The 18,289-nt window shown below is 36.8% G+C and overlaps 1 protein-coding gene across 2 annotated transcripts; it reads right to left on the reverse strand.

Moving 5' to 3' along the window:
• Positions 1 to 3,610: 3,610 nt before the first annotated feature.
• NSMCE4A (NSE4 homolog A, SMC5-SMC6 complex component) lies at positions 3,611 to 17,584 on the reverse strand. 2 transcript variants are annotated; one of them, XM_081329893.1, is made up of 11 exons: positions 17,343 to 17,584; positions 15,261 to 15,341; positions 11,668 to 11,798; positions 10,616 to 10,767; positions 9,598 to 9,697; positions 7,246 to 7,336; positions 6,613 to 6,707; positions 5,973 to 6,021; positions 5,728 to 5,816; positions 5,194 to 5,277; positions 3,611 to 5,085 (listed from the first exon to the last, which is right to left on the reverse strand). In XM_081329893.1, the coding sequence occupies exons 1-10, from the start codon at positions 17,491 to 17,493 to the stop codon at positions 5,212 to 5,214; spliced, it is 1,005 nt and encodes a 334-aa protein (XP_081186019.1). In that variant the 5' UTR covers positions 17,494 to 17,584; the 3' UTR covers positions 3,611 to 5,085; positions 5,194 to 5,211. The 2 variants fall into 2 exon arrangements, with proteins under 2 accessions (XP_081186019.1, XP_081186018.1); XM_081329892.1 differs by having other exon boundaries at positions 3,612 to 5,085; positions 5,189 to 5,277.
• Positions 17,585 to 18,289: the final 705 nt, after the last annotated feature.

The following is an 18,289-nucleotide window of genomic DNA, read 5'->3' on the forward strand; positions in this document are numbered from 1 at the left end:
GTGACATTTCATTTAACAACCGTGTCACTTGGTGCTAAGTGAGGGCTACTTGTACTTCAAAATTACTGGCTGTTTGATTATGTGCCATCAAGTTGCTGTTGACTCTTAGCAACCACACAGATTTTTGCCTTTAGTTAACCCATTATTTAGTCCTTATTTAATTGTTCTACTTAGAGGAATACTTTTCTAGGTGTGAAGAAATACTGTAATGTTGCAGATTCAGAGTAAGATATTTAAGAGATGTGTTCAATATTTACAAAAGGTGATGGAATATTCTTTGTATTTTGAATTCATATGATGCTGGCATCAATATATTGTAATAGCTATACTAAAGATTGACATGAAACGTATACATCACACAACCCAAATGGCCTGGGCACAATACAGATAGCGCTTGACTTACAACCAAAATTACAAGAGCCCCCCCCTTCCAAAGGTACTTACAACCCGATTCAAAATTCTGACTGTCTCCCCCACCCACCCACCCCTGGGTCATTTTGGACAGTTGACAATTGGCCCACGTTTACAGCTTTTTGCAGCATCCCAGTCATATGATCAGTTTGCAACATTTTTTGCCGTTAACTGGTGTTTACTTCCAGTTTCCAACAAAATAACACCCATTTGCTTAAAGACCATGCAAAAAAGGTCCCAAAATCAGGCACGATCATGTGATGAGCTATTTAAGTAGTATAACTTATTACCATAATTCTTTGCTCAATTAATCATATGTCGAGGACCACCTGTATTGTTATAAATCAGGAGTAAGTGAATTCTAGAAGAGCCTATTTCTAAGCTATAATCAGGCTTTCTGCCTAAATTCCAAAAGACAAAACTCTGTCTTCCAAAAAAAGGTTCCCTCCTTGCTGAAAAAAAATCCAGAATTTTATTGCTCCACATCTCACCACAATTATGTCCAGAAATGCCCCATTGAAAGTCTGAGAGCATGCCTTGCAAATAATTTAGGATTAAGTCATAGAAGGATTTGAACATCAAAGGGAGCACTTTAAATTGGTTTCACAAAGCAATTTTGCAATCCACTGTAAATTGTTTCTATACAAAAATGATACCGCACCTCTAAGAAGTACCACTTACTACTAATGCTCTCCTACTGTAGGCCATCCACAATTTTGAAACATATTGAAGGGATAATTGTGGTATATTCCAGTAATTTATCCTTCAAGTAATCAGCCGTACTATTAAAACTAGGCAGGATAGGTCTCCTTTAGTGGCCAAACTTGATTCAAGTCCTCACCTGCCATAAAGGGTTGTATGGCACCTGTGCAGGATTTTCATTTAATGCTTGCAGCATAACCACATATATTATACACAAGTATAATGTTTAAAATTGATCTAATTTTTTCCAAAGATTGTAATTGTTTTGTTATGCAACTTGCTAAACTATAATTTGAAAATATGCACTATCCATATCCTGAAATAAAATATAACGGTAATAAATTATACAATAACAAGGGTAATAATTAACAGTGGAGAAAGACAGTAGAAAATGTTTTTTAAAAGATGCCTGAAACACATTAGCATTGGTATATCATTCTATAGATCTATCATTTTATTTGTACACCTGTATTTTTTGTTGCAATGATCTTTAGATTTAATATAATTTTCATGGTTCCGATAGATGAAACTCTTCAAAAGAACTTCAAGGTATTGTTTACCTTATAGAATCTTTTATTCGAGAAACATAGTATCGGCACTACATAGTTGAAACCAGAAACTAAATTCCCCTCCCCTGGATACAAAGTAACAAAGCACAATTCCCTCCTCCAATAAAGAGTCATAAATCACATTCCCCAATTAGCTTGAAGGGCGGGCTTTCTTCCCAGCTCTCCAGCCCACCATAACACTAACAGCTCTGGGCCCAATGTCCTTGGGTTCTCATGATGTTATTACTGTTATGACTAGCTGGACTCTCATCCCTATTCCCCCTCCCAGCAGCAACTAATTCTAAAAGCAATAGAGAAAATGGCTGCATTTGCATCTGTTGTCAAAGCAAGAACATCCGATGTTAGCAGCGTTGACAATAATTGTAGTAGGTATACATGCATGTAGGAGGGATCATTCCTATTTTTTCCCATTAATCCTACATTACTGCCTTATATAGCTGAGTAGTTTAGTTTGACAAGATTACCGTAGTTTCCGGCGTATAAGACGACTTTTTAACCCATGAAAATCTTCTCAAAAGTCAGGGGTCGTCTTATACGCCGGGTGCTGAAACTTTAGGGACAGGGCTAGCTGGAAAACCTGGAGCGGATCTTCCATTTAGTCTGCGCAGGGAAAGCGGGACCAATTGGAGTAGAAGCTGCAGTCTGTGATTTTTTACAGGCTGGGGTCTGGGCGTCTTTCCTTCTAAAGTTGAAGAGCAGCTGTAGGCAGGTGGGGAATGCAAGAGCAACTTGAAAGGCAGGTGGGGAATGCCGTAGCCAGAGCAGCTGCTTAGCTCTAAGGACACATTTGACTCAGGAACTGGGCGGGCTGGCTGGAAAACCTGGAGCGGATCTCCCATTTGGTCTTTTTTTTAAAATCCCATTTATATCCCGCCCTTCTCCGAAGACTCAGGGCGGCTTACAATTTAAAGCACAAATCAATGTGCTTAGCAATAGCCTTCATTCTATGTATATGCCTGCTTATTAGAGCTTTCACCCCCCCCCCCCACAAGCAGCATTATTACAAAGTCAGCTTATTGCTCCCAACAATCTGAGTCCTCATTTTACCTAGCTCGGAAGGATGGAAGGCTGACTCAACCTTGAGCCTGGTGGGATGAGAACCTGCACTAATTGCAGGCAGCTGGTGTTACTTAAGGCTCTGCGCAGGGAAAGCTTTAGAGTGAATTAGGAAAAGTGAAAAAGTGAATTAGGAAAATAGGAAACGGTTCCTGGAATTGGGTATGTGTAGTTTAACGAAGAGAAGGGTGAGGGGTGACATGATAGCAGTGATCCAATATCTCAGGGGCTGCCACAAAGAAGAGGGAGCCAAGCTATTCTCCAAAGCACCTGAAAGCAGGACAAGAAGCAACGGATGGAAACTAGTCAAGGAGAGAAGCAACCTAGAACTAAGGAGAAACTTCCTGACAGTTAGAACAATTAACCAGTGGAACAACCTGCCTCCAGAAGTGGTGAATGCTCCAACACTGGAAGTTTTTAAGAAGAGACTGGACAGCCATTTGTCTGAAATGGTATAGGGTTTCCTGCCTTAGCAGGGGGTTGGACTAGATGACCTCCAAGGTCCCTTCCAACTTATTATTATTATTATTATTATTATTATTATTATTATTATTATTATTATTATTATTATTATTATTAAGTTTAATCCACTTGCACTGTTTTATGTTTACATGTTTGATGACAAACAGCCTTATGTTTATAAGTGACAGTTTTCCTACTAAGTACCTGCATGTCATAAGCATTTGAATTAAAATTACCATATTAAAATCAAATCTGATGTTTTTTAATTTTTATTTGGTGTGCGTTGGAAGAGGAGTAGTCTTATACGGCGAGTATAGCCCAAACCCTATAATTTAACAGGAAGTGTAGGGGGTCGTCTTATACGCCCAGTCGTCTTATACGCCGGAAAATACGGTACATTCTTTGCACTTATTAATGCAATCAGGCTACAATTGTCTAAAATCATTTGGATTCAAAACCAAATCTCTTTGATGCATTTATTTTATGTATGATTTGTATGATGCCCATATGCATATTACTGTTAGAAATCTAGTGACAGAGTAATATATGCTGGGAGTGGAAGAACACCATAGAACTTTATAAGTTAACAACTAAGTTTACAGTTCCACATATTTTTTGTATCAGCTATAATAGCACTATACTTTGTTATCTCATGCAACTTTCCAAGAAAATACTTACAAAGAGTAATTTATAAGGTGCAGGGCAGCTTCCCAGGATCTACTAGATTGCATCTTTAGTCCAAAAAATAGTCTTTTTGAAGCCAAAGCTTCCATGTTACCTATATTTAATATTTATATTATTATTTAAAGATTAACAGGTTTGCATAACTCAAAAATGACTACAGAAACATTTGAAATTATTAATCCTGAAACATAACAACCATTGCAAAAGTGTTTCAAAGTGTTTTAATTATAAATGGATGCTTCTGCCCAAGTTTCAGTAATCTATAATATGGAATGACTTCCACAATAGAAGCTATTTTGTTTTTATAAGCCATTTCTCAAAGGCATTCTACCATAAACATTTGAATGCTTATGTTAAATGCAGAATTACACCAAAATAGTGTGATGGAGGAAAGCAAAGTATTTCAATGAGTTAAGTACATTCTATGATGTAGAGAGCCTGATGTACTTTTCTTCTCGGTCTTGCATTTCCACTCCCCATTTTTTCTTCTCTGTAGCATCATTCACAAGTAATGAGGTTCAAAAGCTAATCTAGCTATGGAACTATAAATAAGCTTTATAAAAGTGCATATTCTCCTAAACTAAAATATAATTAACACATACTGCTGCAACACAAAAGGAACTGGGATAGTGCTATTCTACTCCTTTAACATCTAAATGGTTTCAGGCACAACTGTTTGTGTCTCTCAGTATGAATCTGCTTGGACATTAAAGGACCTTTAAAGTGGTCTTTGTCAGGCACATAAAAGAAGGCACGTTTTTGTGTCACTCCAAAAATACAGAGCAAACACCCTTGGGAGCGGTGGCAAGCCACCTCTCTTTCCACCTCTGAAGACTGATCAAATGTCTTCTTTTACTGAGAATCATACTTTGTTTTTATTGTTAGCTAACTTATTTTTGCTTTGTGGAAAGGTGAAATACAAAGTGAAACAACATAATGTTGACCAAATGAATTATAATAAGACAAAGCACATTCAGAACATGTAAGCTACAACAATGTGAGACTAATCTGCTGTTACAGCAAATAAACAATGTACAGTATGTTGTATAATACAACATTGTTATTTAGAAAACCTGGAAGCACTCCCCTTATTCAAACAAATATGCAATACTTAAACAGGCAAGTTTTGCTCGTTTCCATTCTCCTTCCAAGATCAGGCTACAGAATTATGGATACCTGTGTAAAAGAATGAGACTGAAATCTGCAAAAAATAGATAGAATTCAAGTCAGCCCAAACTAGCATTTATTATGCTTGAATATCAACAACAAAAATGATATCAGAGAAATTAAACAAAAAATAGTACCTTACATTCAGATGAGCTTCATCTCATGTCTGTGACTGTGAAGCAGGTGGAATCATTGCATGTGAAATTTCAAATATCTCCACAATATTCTATGTGAAAATAAAAATTTAATGTCTTTAATTCATAGTATTATAGATTAAAAACATGCATTAATAAACATATCTACCTTTTCAACCACTATTAGTTAAAATATTAAGCTGTTAAATGCAAAGTTATGTATATTACACGTTAACAGAACTTCTGACTACCATTTATTTTTATCATACTTTTACAATGTAAATTCTGGTAAAGTGCTGCAATTTTTTTTCAGATGGGAGACTGTACAAAATTCATGAATGAATTACATTGCTACTTTAACCAACTGTGAAGGAAGAATATATATTTTTCCCTTCCAAATTACAGAATCGGGAACTTGCCTTTCCATATTTTTAAGATCTAAATAATATAGATGCGCTAATCCTAGTTATAGCATTTTAGGCACAGAAATGCAATTCAGGGATTGTTAAAATAACTTCAGGAAATAAAATATTTAATTATACCTTCCACTCTTGATAGCTCATTGATATGACTGCTTGCTTTCGTGCGTGAGTATCCTCATAATTTTCTACTCCTTCTGGACGTAAAGGTTCTAATAAAATATTGTATTTTGGGGACACAGTGTTATATTTAAAAAACAAAAATGCCATTTCACTAAAACAATATAAATTCAATTATATATCAAATTAAGAGACATAAAGACATTTATTTAAAACAATTCCTAGTATTAGATATATTCCAACATTACCTATTATAGGAAGCTTATCTTGATCCAGTTTTATTCTTGCAAGTCCATCCTAGAAAAAAAAGTTCAATTTACTCCTAAGATAGCAAACCCTTTTACCGAGCTTAATTCAACAGTGATAAGAATGGTAAACAAATTTAGCCACCAATTATTTGTTTGGTTTTGATTAAGTGGATTGTATGATTACAGCCAGTCATGGTATATGAAACAAACCATGATTGCTATGATTTAGTACAAAAATCAGTCATTCAGGAATTAATTTTCCAGTTTTAATCTTTTAAACAGATAGATATAAGACTTAAAACCAACTTACCGGTATTTCCATTATGAAAAAACAATCATTTTTTTAACGAAAACAAAGCATGATCCATATTTCAAGTACCTAAATATATTAAATTCTTTATAATTATCAAGCTTATTTCAAAATCAATTTATTACAACTGTCAAAAGGACAAAAAATAGTATATAAAAGGGGGAAGGGGTTAGTTAATTATAAACATACATCAAGCTTTGTATTACGTAACTGATGAAATAAGGATTAGTCAATAGTAGCCCTTCGACATGGATAGTTCAGATCCTGTGCTTATATTTGTGGCACAATACATTTTGCTTATAATTAAGCGAGCAAATTGTTTCTCCTTACCCTTATTAAGAATGAGACATGAAACATGTTTTCCACAGTTCGTGCAAAAGAAGTTGGGTCTGTCACAAACTCAAGGAAAGATATTGGTGTATCAGCTATAATGTAAAAACAACATTTGATATTGATAAGCTCATTTAGCTATTCAGTCTATTTCTAGTTTACTTTCTATGTTCAATATCATTTAGCTATCATTTATCTATGAATGGAAAAAAAATCCTAAGCCCACATTTAATATTTCACTATTCAATGTTTTTTATTTAAAGACATTTAATTATGGTTTGCAGCAGAATGAGAAATGTAAACTGAATTTTCTTAACAAATGTTATATGCTGTCTGAATGATACTTCCTAGAGAAAGGTATTATCATAACATCAGATTGAGAAATGTGCATATGGAGTCAAATTAATATAAATGAGCATTTCCAGTAAAAATATCACCTTGAAAATTAAGCTAATTACAGAAAAAATACAGCTAAATATTTGAAGCACACAACCTCTTTATAACTTCAACTGATCTTTTCTGCTCAAATATTTTTGTCCTTACATAGCATTCTCAATATCATACTTTTTCTGTCCTAGCCCCCATAACAATAAAGAGAGGCAACTGTGAGAATGCTGAAATCCATTAACTTACGCTCTTCTGTGTAATAAGCTTGTAAGAATCCCAAAATCCTTTCTACTTCTTTTTCAGTAGCTTCTTGATGAGATTCTTCCATTTTCTTTAACTAAAAAAGGAATTAATTTAACAAGCTATTATTAATATAGCTATATTTTATGACAATATTATAGCACTTTTCCTGTTCCCTTATAATATTCTGAATTTTTTTAAAAAAATATTACGGTTCCTTAAAGCGTATTTTATTGTGGTGCCTCATAACCAGCAATACTTTTATCAACATAAACTTGATTTCTGGGATAAATGAAATGTATTTTTAAAAAGATAGGAGAATGTGCAAAAATAGAACTGACCTGAAATAATTCTACTGATATATAAAACAAGCTTTTAAAATTGAATTTAAAGCTCTATGCACCATTTACAAATTACAAGAATCAGCTGATTCAATAAATATTTTTCCATGTATTTATATTAGATTATTAAGCCAGAACCAAACATCTGCATAAAAATCATTTTTCACCATAATGCTTTATGACAAAAAAAATCTATTTACGTTTCCTCTTCTGTTACTGTGCTATGAATTTAAGTTGAAAGTTTCTTTTTTAAAAAAATGTTTTATTAATTTTCCAATATTACAATTATCTTTGAAAAGCAACGTGGTGTCTGAGTTACAATAATTCCATTATATACAAATATTATTAATACAAATCTCCAACTATTACAGCCAATATTTCCTCTCTTTTTCCCCTTAATACATACTGTCTCTTGTTTAAATTAGTATATTTCTTATTCTATCAGCTACTTAATAATTTTATATGTCTTATTTATTTTGACATTTCATCTTTTGGACCATCAATAACCTTATAAATTTTCCCAGCTTTAATTTTTATTGATATTTAAATTAAACATGTAATATTTATCATTTCCAAATTTTTAAATGACCCCAATTCCCTTTGTTGCAATTCCCCCATCTAGTATTCCACATACATATTTTATCTCACTTCTATATCAACAGATTAGTAATACAATATGATATTCTTGTTTTCATAATTTCCAAATATTATAATTCGATAGCCAAAATTAATCACCTTTATCTTATCTTTATACACAACTCAATGTTTCAATTTAACTGTTGATATTTATGCATCTAGGTTTTAATTAGCCAACATTTTTCTTTATCTTCACATCATAACAATATCTCATATTCAAAATAAGGGTCTTGTCTACTTAAGTATGTTCTATTTTAAACCTCCTAAATATGTCCACACTCCATTCTTCTTCAGTCTTATTCTGGCTTTTTTCCTTTGCCAAATCATCTTCCTTGTCCTTGCTTCAGGGTCCTCAAAGAATTCTTGTATTATTGTATATATTATGTCATATTGAGATGACCATCCAGTCGCCATTTTTGAAAGGCTGAGAGATCTGGCAGGACTACCAGATCGTCTCTTTATTTTCTCCTCTTGACATAGTTGTCCTGAACTGTTTATCTTTCCTTCTATCTGTTTCTCTTCTTGATCTACAAATTCCTTCTGATTTATATAGCAGGTTTTTTCCCTCCATCCAAGTTATCAGATTTTTTCCTGAATTTTCTATTGTCTGTACTTGCTGGGCAGTTAGGTCTTCTGTGATAATATTTAATTGTTCATTTTTTTCTGTTGTATTCTGTATAGATAGGCTTTAGTTATAGTCAAAGTTTTAGTTTTCATATCTAAGACGCTTTGATTTTTCCCCAAAAGCTCTTATTTCATGATCAGCTGTAAGAAGAGTTTGGTAAGTTATTTTCAATATAGCAGAAATTTGTTTTTGCATTTCTTCCATAAAAAAGATCTGGTCTTCAATAGTGATGAGTTGAATTGAAAACTTTTACAGTTTTTTCCTCCCAGTAAATAAAAAACAGAACTAAAACTCTCACAGCTGGTCACATAAAACTTATCTTATTTTTTGAACTATCATCCAAGTCTCTTTTCTTTAAGAATAATAAATTGCAATTTCAGGTTTAGCCACAAGATGTCACTCCACAGTTTAAGGAATTCCTTTAAATATCAGTTATTTCAATCCTTTTGGAGTTTTTCTTCTATTTTAAGCCATATTTCTATGGCCTGTCCTTTCGTCTGCTGATTTGGAGGGATCGCCAGCTCCAACGGGAGAGTTGCTGCTCTCCCGTGATCCAGCAAGAGCCCCTCCTTGCTGATTGCCTCTTCGGGTCAACTTTCGGCCCTTTTCAGGGGCCTCCAGTGATCCAAAACTGAACGGGAGAAAGAGAGCAAGTCTCCCAGCCGTCCATGGTGGCTGCGTGGCAAACCGGAAGCCCCCTTCAGTTGAAAGTTTCTCATCCCAAAGTAATATTAGGCTTTATCACAGGTAACTCACTTGTGCAGGCATTACTCTGTTTCCATCTGAAGTTGCCTTCTTTCGTTGCCTTTCAATGCGTGGCCTTTCAACAGGAGGATCAGGAGTAAATGTGCCCAACCTAAGCCAATGAAAACATTGTAAATTTCTTATGTAACATTCCAAATAATCTGAAAACGTAACACTGTAGTTCTATTTTGCAAACACGGCTAACAAACTAGAAGGATATAGCGACATAAGCCTCAAAAACAAACAAACCCTGGTGTTTGAACTGCTGAGAGATTAGAATTTCTTTCAGCTTCATGCCTTCAGACCTAATAATGTTTTAATTTTAGAGTCATGTCAAACTAATACATATGAATGCAAAATCCTAGTCTGGTTGTTCTCAATTATACACATTTCTTGCTCTTATTTCAAATTTTAAAACGCTATTATCTAAGAGCAATAAAAGGAAACATTTATAGAAGACCTCTAAAGCACTGTTGGAAAGAAAAACTTGTTCCAATTACAGAATAAATTAGGGTCAATAGCATTTTCTATTCAGAAACCTTCTTGCCCCAAACCCATTTGATGTATGTCACATGGAATATTTTTTATTTATTTATTTTTAATCTCATTTATATCCCGCCCTTCTCCGAAGACTCAGGGCGGCTTATAATCAATGTGCTTAGCAATAGCCTTCATTCTATGCATATGCCTGCTTATTAGGGCTTTCGCCCCCCCCAAGCAGCATTATTACAAAGTCGGCTTATTGCCCCCAACAATCTGGGTCCTCATATAGGGATGATAACTTAATAAAAGGTCTTTAGTTTATTTTGCTCACTTCAACAAGTCCTCAGAAAACATATATGAGGCTTCCCAAAGTGCAAGTGCTGCTATCAAAGCTCAAAGACAGCAGTAGAGAAACACATCTCAAATTACATTGTGCAAGCTGCTTTAATTGTGCTATTCAAGTCCCAAGCTACAATAAATCTATAGCATAATTCCTGTGAAACATATCACACCAGACTGAATGGAAGGGTACCACAAATAAACTCACATGAAATGGAAAACTGGTGCCCTCCTAAAGTATTTTTTTGCTTCTTCACCAAGTTTATGCCAAGCATTATGAGGTAAGAATCCACTAGCAACCTGTTCTTCTTCACTATCACTTTCTTCTGTTTCCAAACGATTTAGACCCATAAGTGATAACTGTAGAAGAAATATATTATGATATCAATTTGCATTTTTATACAAAACGCATGACAATATTAATTTAGAATTCAATAAGAAATAGATTAAGGTGCACAACATCCTGTTTAGGGAACTATCTTGTTTTTTTTAAACAGGAAATTCAGTTTAAAATATATGGCATATGTTATCCCTTTGCACAAACCATTCCTCTCTCACCATCCTCTCCAAAAATGCAGAACTATTTACATAACTTAAACTGAGGAGGCAGCCAATTCTCTCTTTGCAGTGATACAAAGAACTATTTGAATTGTCTTAGCTACTATAATATGTGATTCCAGACAAGACGAGCAGACAAATACGTTTTTTTCAAACCCAAGTCTGTGATGCCAGCTAAAAAAATGAAAGTCTAACTCTAAAGAATCCTGAGCAGTAATTTTTAATTTTCTTTGCCTCATGACTGGTGATGGAACAAAAATGAATTATTAACAGTAGTTACAATTCTAACTACTCAGTACAGCAAAATAATTCTGCAGGATCAAAAAAACATATCTAGATTACTACATTTTTGATACAAAATAGTTTAATTTTCAATAATGCAAGAATTTACTAATTTGAAGTTAGTGAGAAAACCAGGGAAGAGGTTATAGAGCGTGATAGCCCAAGAGTTACAGCCTATATTTAAAATAAGCAAAGGGGTTCTAACTCCTATTAAAATATATGATTAATGCAACAGCAAGCTAATAGTCTGGTTCTCATGAACTCAAGGACCTCAAGTGCACTGCATACTTGTTTTGGCTTCAGACTCTAAAACTTATATTTCAGCTTATATGAGTGAAAGATTTAAACATACATACATACATACATATAAAGTTCCATTAATAAAACATTTAATAAAACAGCTCATCATTGCAAACTTACTAAATCTTCAGCAAATGCAGATGGATCAAATACTGTCATATCTGAGTGTAACTGACTTGCTTTTTCTTTTCCTAGATTTGATGCCAAAACTAGGAAATGGGCATCCAAAGCGGCCTCCCTTGCCCGGGACACTGTTTTGAAAGAAGAAAAATATTTTGTTAGATTCAAAGGGAATTGAACACAATAATGTAATTTTCATTAATATTCAACTTCTGATGGATGCCTGTCATTTAAGTTAACTAAATAAGATTAAAAATTCAATGTAATGGGCTAGAAGAAAAAGTGCATTTTTGTGAAGAGAAATATGTTGTGTATACAGGGTGGATAATAATCGATGATTTTTTTAAAAAAATATTAAATGGATTTATTTTTATCAAATTTATTTTAATAAAATGCTTTTGGAGTAAAAATCTATCTAAATATAAGGTAAAGGTAAAGGTTCCCCCGCACATGCGTGCTAGTCGTTTCCAACTCTAGGGGCCAGTGCTCATCTCCGTTTCAAAGCTGAAGAGCCAGCGCTTGTCCGAGGACGTCTCCATGGTCATGTGGCTGGCATGACTAAACGCCAAAGGCGCACGGAACGCTGTTACCTTCCCACCGTAGTGGTCCCTATTTTTCTACTTGCATTTTTTACATGCTTTCGAACTGCTAGGTTGGTAGAAGCTGGGACGAGTAACAGGCACTCACTGTGTTACGCGGCACTCAGGATTCGACCCACCAAACTGCCGACCTTCTGATCGACAAGCTCAGTGTCCTAACCCACTGAGCCACCACGTCCCTATCTAAATATACTTTTCTATTTAAGATACATTAATAATTTAGTTTATTCAGCATGAAATGGAGCTTACTTATGTAGCATGAGGCTGTATATTCTGCAATGTTTACATTTTTGGTAAACTCATTCAATGAATCCAAGCTTTGCAACCTGAGATAACATGCACTGCATTGATGCCTTCACACAATTTCACAGTAACCATGAGATGAATCATAAAACAAAGTTCAGGAATATTCTTTTATCCCATTGTTTTGCAAATCTATGTACACTACAAACTGTATGATTGTTTGAAGAAAAAAGTTCAGTCAGACCCTTCTAACTTCTCATGAGATCTTTTTTTTTCCCAAGAAGTTGGAAAGTCTGATTGAAGTTTTTTTAGTCCCAGAAACTCCATTTCCCTGCAGCAGAAGAGAAACGCGCCAGAGCTGAAAAGCAGGTTAGTGAAGAAATACTTCCAGGAAGAGAGAGGAGCTGGGTGGTGGTGCACCAAACTCTACAGCAGCGCCAGGAGGAGAAGCTGCAGGAAACAGGGCTGCCATTTCCAGAACGAAGAAGGGATATGCAGGCAATGCAGGGCGGCAAGCAAGTGCTCTTCTCTGCTCTGCATCGCTGCGCAGAGCCGCTCCCCTCCCCATTCTCTCCAGTAGCAGTGATGGAGGGCTGGCAGAGGGAGGTAGCAGGGGAGGCTTGCGCTGCCCTGTCACAGCGCAAGACACAGGAGAGTTAGTGGAGGAGGCAGCAGCTGCCACTGGGTAAGTGAGCTATGGGGAGAAGCATGAAGAAAGCCCCTCCAGCAGCGAACAGCAGCAGCAGAGCCTTTCACCATCACTCCCCCTAGCTCCAAAATGGCAGAGGGGGACCGGGTCTTTCTCGCCCATCTTCCGTAGCATGGTAGTCTGACTCGGAGGGGGAGTGAAAGGGAAGGTCGCCGATCAAGGAATGGTCTGGCTGGGGGGGAGGGGCTGAAGTAAGTGGGTGCGGGGCACGTGGGGCAGCTCCACCCCTCCACCTGCTTTGCTTCGTGGCGGCAGCGGCGCAACATGCGCTCTCCTGACCCATTGCTGCAACGAGGTGGGATGGAGTGGGCAGGGTCCTAATTAGGACTTTTTTGGGATAGGGCTTATATTTGGCCCACCCCCCAAAAAATCAGTCTCTTATTTTTGGGGTAGGTCTAATTTTTGGGGAAACATGGTATGTGTGATTAACCTATTAACCTAAAATCGGTTCTGGTATCTCTGTTTTACTAACCAGCTTATTATTCTAAATAGTAAACCTTCATTTTGTTTGCAAATAATAATATTAAAGATTCTAACTACCAGCAAGAATGAGTCCTTACATTTAAAAAGCGCCTGTCATTTCAGATCCATCATGGCAGCGCCTGTTTGCGGGCATCCACTCACCTGCTGCCCGTCACATCCCTCACCTTGTTGTGTCACTGCCACATCACCAGCCATCCCATTAAAATGAATGGGACTGTCGGTGAGTCAATAGCAGGTCAGAGGAGAAGCCGCTGCAGGACAGAGATGACAGTTGCTCTTTAAAAATTATGATTTAAATCAATGATTTAAATCAAGCCTTTTTACTAGTGATTTAAATCATGATTTAATGACAATGGCAATGATAATGTGGCAATGACTCTCTACCAAGTTTTGTTTAAAAAATCTTTGATAAGATTAGAATAAGGCCTTAGATTCACAAATACCAAGCTCTATATTTTTTGAAAATGTCCTAAACTTCATAAATTTAATTTTAAAACCTTTCATGATAACAAAGTGAATCAATGGAGAGCAGTGTCAAGAATGACAATTACATTTCACAATTAAGTTTATAATATTTTATCAGCAACACAAGTGTTTTCTACTGGCTAAAAACAATAGCATGCAGGTGTACTAGAAACTGCCATTTTCTCCAAATGAAATAAATGTTAGAACAGAGCCTCAATAGCCTCTGAAAAATTACAGATTTTTGTCTCTGACACTTTATTTCCAAACATTAATAAGGCTAGCTATTCTCAGTACTGGATTTTAAAAGAAATAAGATTAAATTCCCTTACCCTCACATATTTTGGAAAGTAATAAAAATCCTGCCTTGAAGCTTAAGCTTTGAGGTTTACCTATCAAGGGTTGTCTCCAAAGTACACTACAGTGTCATTACAAAAGGGACCAAAACAAAGCCCACTATCAGTCAAAACTATATAGCTATTTGTAACTGAAAAGGCAACAAAGATTATTTCTTTATTGATATTACCTGGTAACATTTTTTCATTTATAGCACTTAGCATATTGCTTGCTTATCCTATGTGTGATTACTATGTTTATTATTACATTATTGTCTTGTAAAAGCATGCTCTGGGTTTTTCTAAATACTTAAAACAAGAACTGTTCTTACTGCTGAGTTTCATACTTTATCACTTTATATTCATGTTATATCACTTGATGTAACATATACTGCCCACTGAACATGAAGTATTAATAAAAATGACACGGATGCCTATCAATCAAAAAGAAAGTAGCGTATCATTAAGACAAGAGAGAAGAGATTGGATTTTCAATTACTTTAATTACAAAGGGAAATAAAGTAATTTTCCTCTCTGCTTGCCTCTACTAATTCCTTTAGGCTGATAGAAAGTTACTCTTCACGCTTTCTGAAAAATACAAAAGGCTACTATTAGTAAACAAAATGGTTTATATTTTTCTCACTAGAATAAGTTGATTAAATAAAAGTGATGATGTGACACGTATTCTTTTTTTTATTTGAAGCGATTTCTAGAAAGAAATCAAGCACTGAAGAAATGGCAAGTATTTGGAGCAATTCTTACCTCCAATGAATAGTTTATTAGCATCTTCTAGAGCTTCTGTCAATTTATCATTACTGGTGCTCAGCATCAGCTCATGGTTCTCTAGGAAAACAGGGGAAAAACATATTTAATCATTGAGATACCTAAACCAAAAAGCCCGCCCTGTTAAAACTAGAATACACGCTAATTTGCAGGGCAGAATTCCACTTCTTGAAGCACAACATGCCCAAAGATTCCAAGATTTATTTTTTTATATATATATAAAAAATAAATCTTGGAATCTTTGGGCATGTTGCTCAGGAGGTTAAAACACTGCCTGATATACAATCAGCCCGGGTTCGAATCTCAGATAAAGGGTATGACTAACTGATGAGAACATAAATGAGTTCGAAATGATCATCTTAGCCTCCCAAATTCTTTATTAGCAATTTGAATAATTTGCACAAATAATGAGCTGTCATAAGTTGACTAGTTCCTGTGGATAAGCCCTGAGCCGGGCCAAAACAGGAATGAAAGAGTTAATTAGCAAGGTCCATTCAAAAAGCCTTGACAAATACTTAAACATACATTTGCCTTGCCTTCCAGCTAATATAAGAGAGAAAGAACCCCGTGGCTCAGGAGGTTAAAACACTGCCTGATATACAATCAGCCCGGGTTCGAATCTCAGATAAAGGGTATGACTAACTGATGAGAACATAAATGAGTTCGAAATGATCATCTTAGCCTCCCAAATTCTTTATTAGCAATTTGAATAATTTGCACAAATAATGAGCTGTCATAAGTTGACTAGTTCCTGTGGATATATATATATATGTATGTTTAAGTATTTGTCAAGGCTTTTTGAATGGACCTTGCTAATTAACTCTTTCATTCCTGTTTTGGCCCGGCTCAGGGCTTATCCACAGGAACTAGTCAAACTTATGACAGCTCATTATTTGTGCAAATTATTCAAATTGCTAATAAAGAATTTGGGAGGCTAAGATGATCATTTCGAACTTTTTATGTTCTCATCAGTTAGTCATACCCTTTATCTGAGATTCGAACCCGGGCTGATTATATATCAGGCAGTGTTTTAACCTCCTGAGCCACAGGTTCTGTCTCTCTTATATTAGCTGGAAGGCAAGGCAAATGTATATATATATATATATATATATATATAAGAGAGAGAGAGAGAGGCGGTGGCTCAGTGGGTTAGGATGCTGAGCTTGTCGATGAGAAGGTCGGCAGTTTGGCAGGTCAAATCCCGAGTGCCGCCTAACAGAGTGAGCGCCTGTTACTCGTCCCAGCTTCTGCCAACCTAGCAGTTCGAAAGCACGTAAAAATGCAAGTAGAAAAATAGGGACCACTACGGTGGGAAGGTAACAGTGTTCTGTGCGCCTTTGGCGTCTAGTCATGCCGGCCACGACCACGGAGACGTCCTCGGACAAGCGCTGGCTCTTCGGCTTTGAAACGGAGATGAGCACCGGCCCCTAGAGTTGGAAATGACTAGCACGCATGTGCGGGGGAACCTTTACCTTTTATTTATATTTATATATAAATATAATATATAAATATAAATATAATATATAAATATATATATATATAAAGATTGTGACACCCTCCCCCCAGTGAGGCATTTAGATGTCATTCATTAGAAGAATGAAGGGGGTTTTTTTGGGGGGGGAATCTCAGAAAGGTGGGAGCTTTCAAATTCCACCTCCAGATCACAGCAAAGTGGGAATGGAAAAGATGCACGATTGGAATGCACCCCATCTATCCATGTCTCCGCAGACGGGAAAAAGGATCCCAAAACGGGAGAAGAGCACATATTTATGTACTGCACCGCTGTCTCCCATGATCTTAAGGCACATTAACACTGATGATGTTATCTAGTTTGGGCAAAGAGACGTCTGCAAGAAAACAACCAAGCTCAGAGGGCAACAAGGAGCCCCTCGATCCTAAGACAGCCTGAAGGCGTTTCCCTCTTTTATCTCCCCCACCCCATATCATCCCCGCCACGTAAACAAGAGTTAAGCGGCAGCGACCGATCCAAGGCCTCATCCCGGATTAGTTTGCGCCACTTCTCTCCTGCTCTTCTCTCCTGCTCGGTGGGGAGGAACCTACGTTGAACGGTAGAAATTAGTTCTCGGTACTGTTGGCGGAGCAAGCGCTGCGTCGTTTCGTCCGATTCCCCCCCGGAAGATTTTTCCTCGGAATGGCTCCGGCCGGACATTCCGGGTGCAATCACCGGCTCTGGAGCCGGCTGACCCTGCATAGTATCTCAGCGAGGGCCGAGATGAGGCAACTCTCCGGGTTCCGGCCCGGCCTTCGGCCTAACACTCTCTCGCGGGCCAGCTGTTCCTTCTCGCGCATTGAACGCCGGGAAGAGAAGGCGGGAAGAGCGAAGTTGGACATAGAGATAAAAGAATGAAGAGAGAACCCTCAATGCCAAAAAGGAAAGTCTCTCTTGTCACAATAGACTAGAGTTTAGAACGTGGCTGAGTCATTTAGCTGTCTTCAATTGTTAACGAAGAAATCAGCCCTCGGAAATTTCGGTTGTAAATCTCGCTGTAGTGATAGATGTAAACGGTAGGAGAGCTCTAAATTAACAAAAAAAGAAGATGGCTCTGTAGCTTGTAAAGTTGTGAAGGCTTAAAGCAGGGGTCTTCAAACTTGGCCCTTTTAGGACTTGTGGACTTCAACTCCCAGAATTCCTTGAGGACTTCTGGGAGTTGAAGTCCACAAGTCATAAAAGGGCCAAGTTTGAAGACCCCTGGCTTAAAGCTATGGATCTGATCCACGGAAGCTTTCTGAAAACGTCGACGGCAAGTCGGAAGTTTCAAGCCAGAACGCGAAGGTTGCAATTTACGAAGTTTGATAGTGGTGGGTCTTTTCCCCATCACCTATCAGTTGCTCGGCCGTTTTAAGATATGTGAATTTCAATATCCTGGCTCAGGAAATCTTGGAGTTGAAGTCCACACAATTTTATTGCTGAATTTGAGAAACGCTCACCTGCAAGTATGAGGAGTTGTGCGTCTTTTCTCGGCAAGACCAGCGAGTAAATATAGCGT

Source organism: Vipera berus, assembly GCF_964194415.1.
Source record: "Vipera berus genome assembly, chromosome: 5".
In the NCBI taxonomy this organism is placed as follows: domain Eukaryota; kingdom Metazoa; phylum Chordata; class Lepidosauria; order Squamata; family Viperidae; genus Vipera; species Vipera berus.

Coding starts and splice junctions, on each gene's coding strand:
- NSMCE4A (XM_081329893.1), bottom strand. CDS start 17,493: ATGCAGGGTCAGCCGGCTCCAGAGCCGGTGATTGCACCCGGAATGTCC. Junction 11,799..15,260: donor TAATAAACTATTCATTGGAG/GTAAGAATTGCT, acceptor CTTTCAAAACAG/TGTCCCGGGCAAGGGAGGCC. Junction 6,708..7,245: donor AGCTTATTACACAGAAGAGC/GTAAGTTAATGG, acceptor TTTACATTATAG/CTGATACACCAATATCTTTC.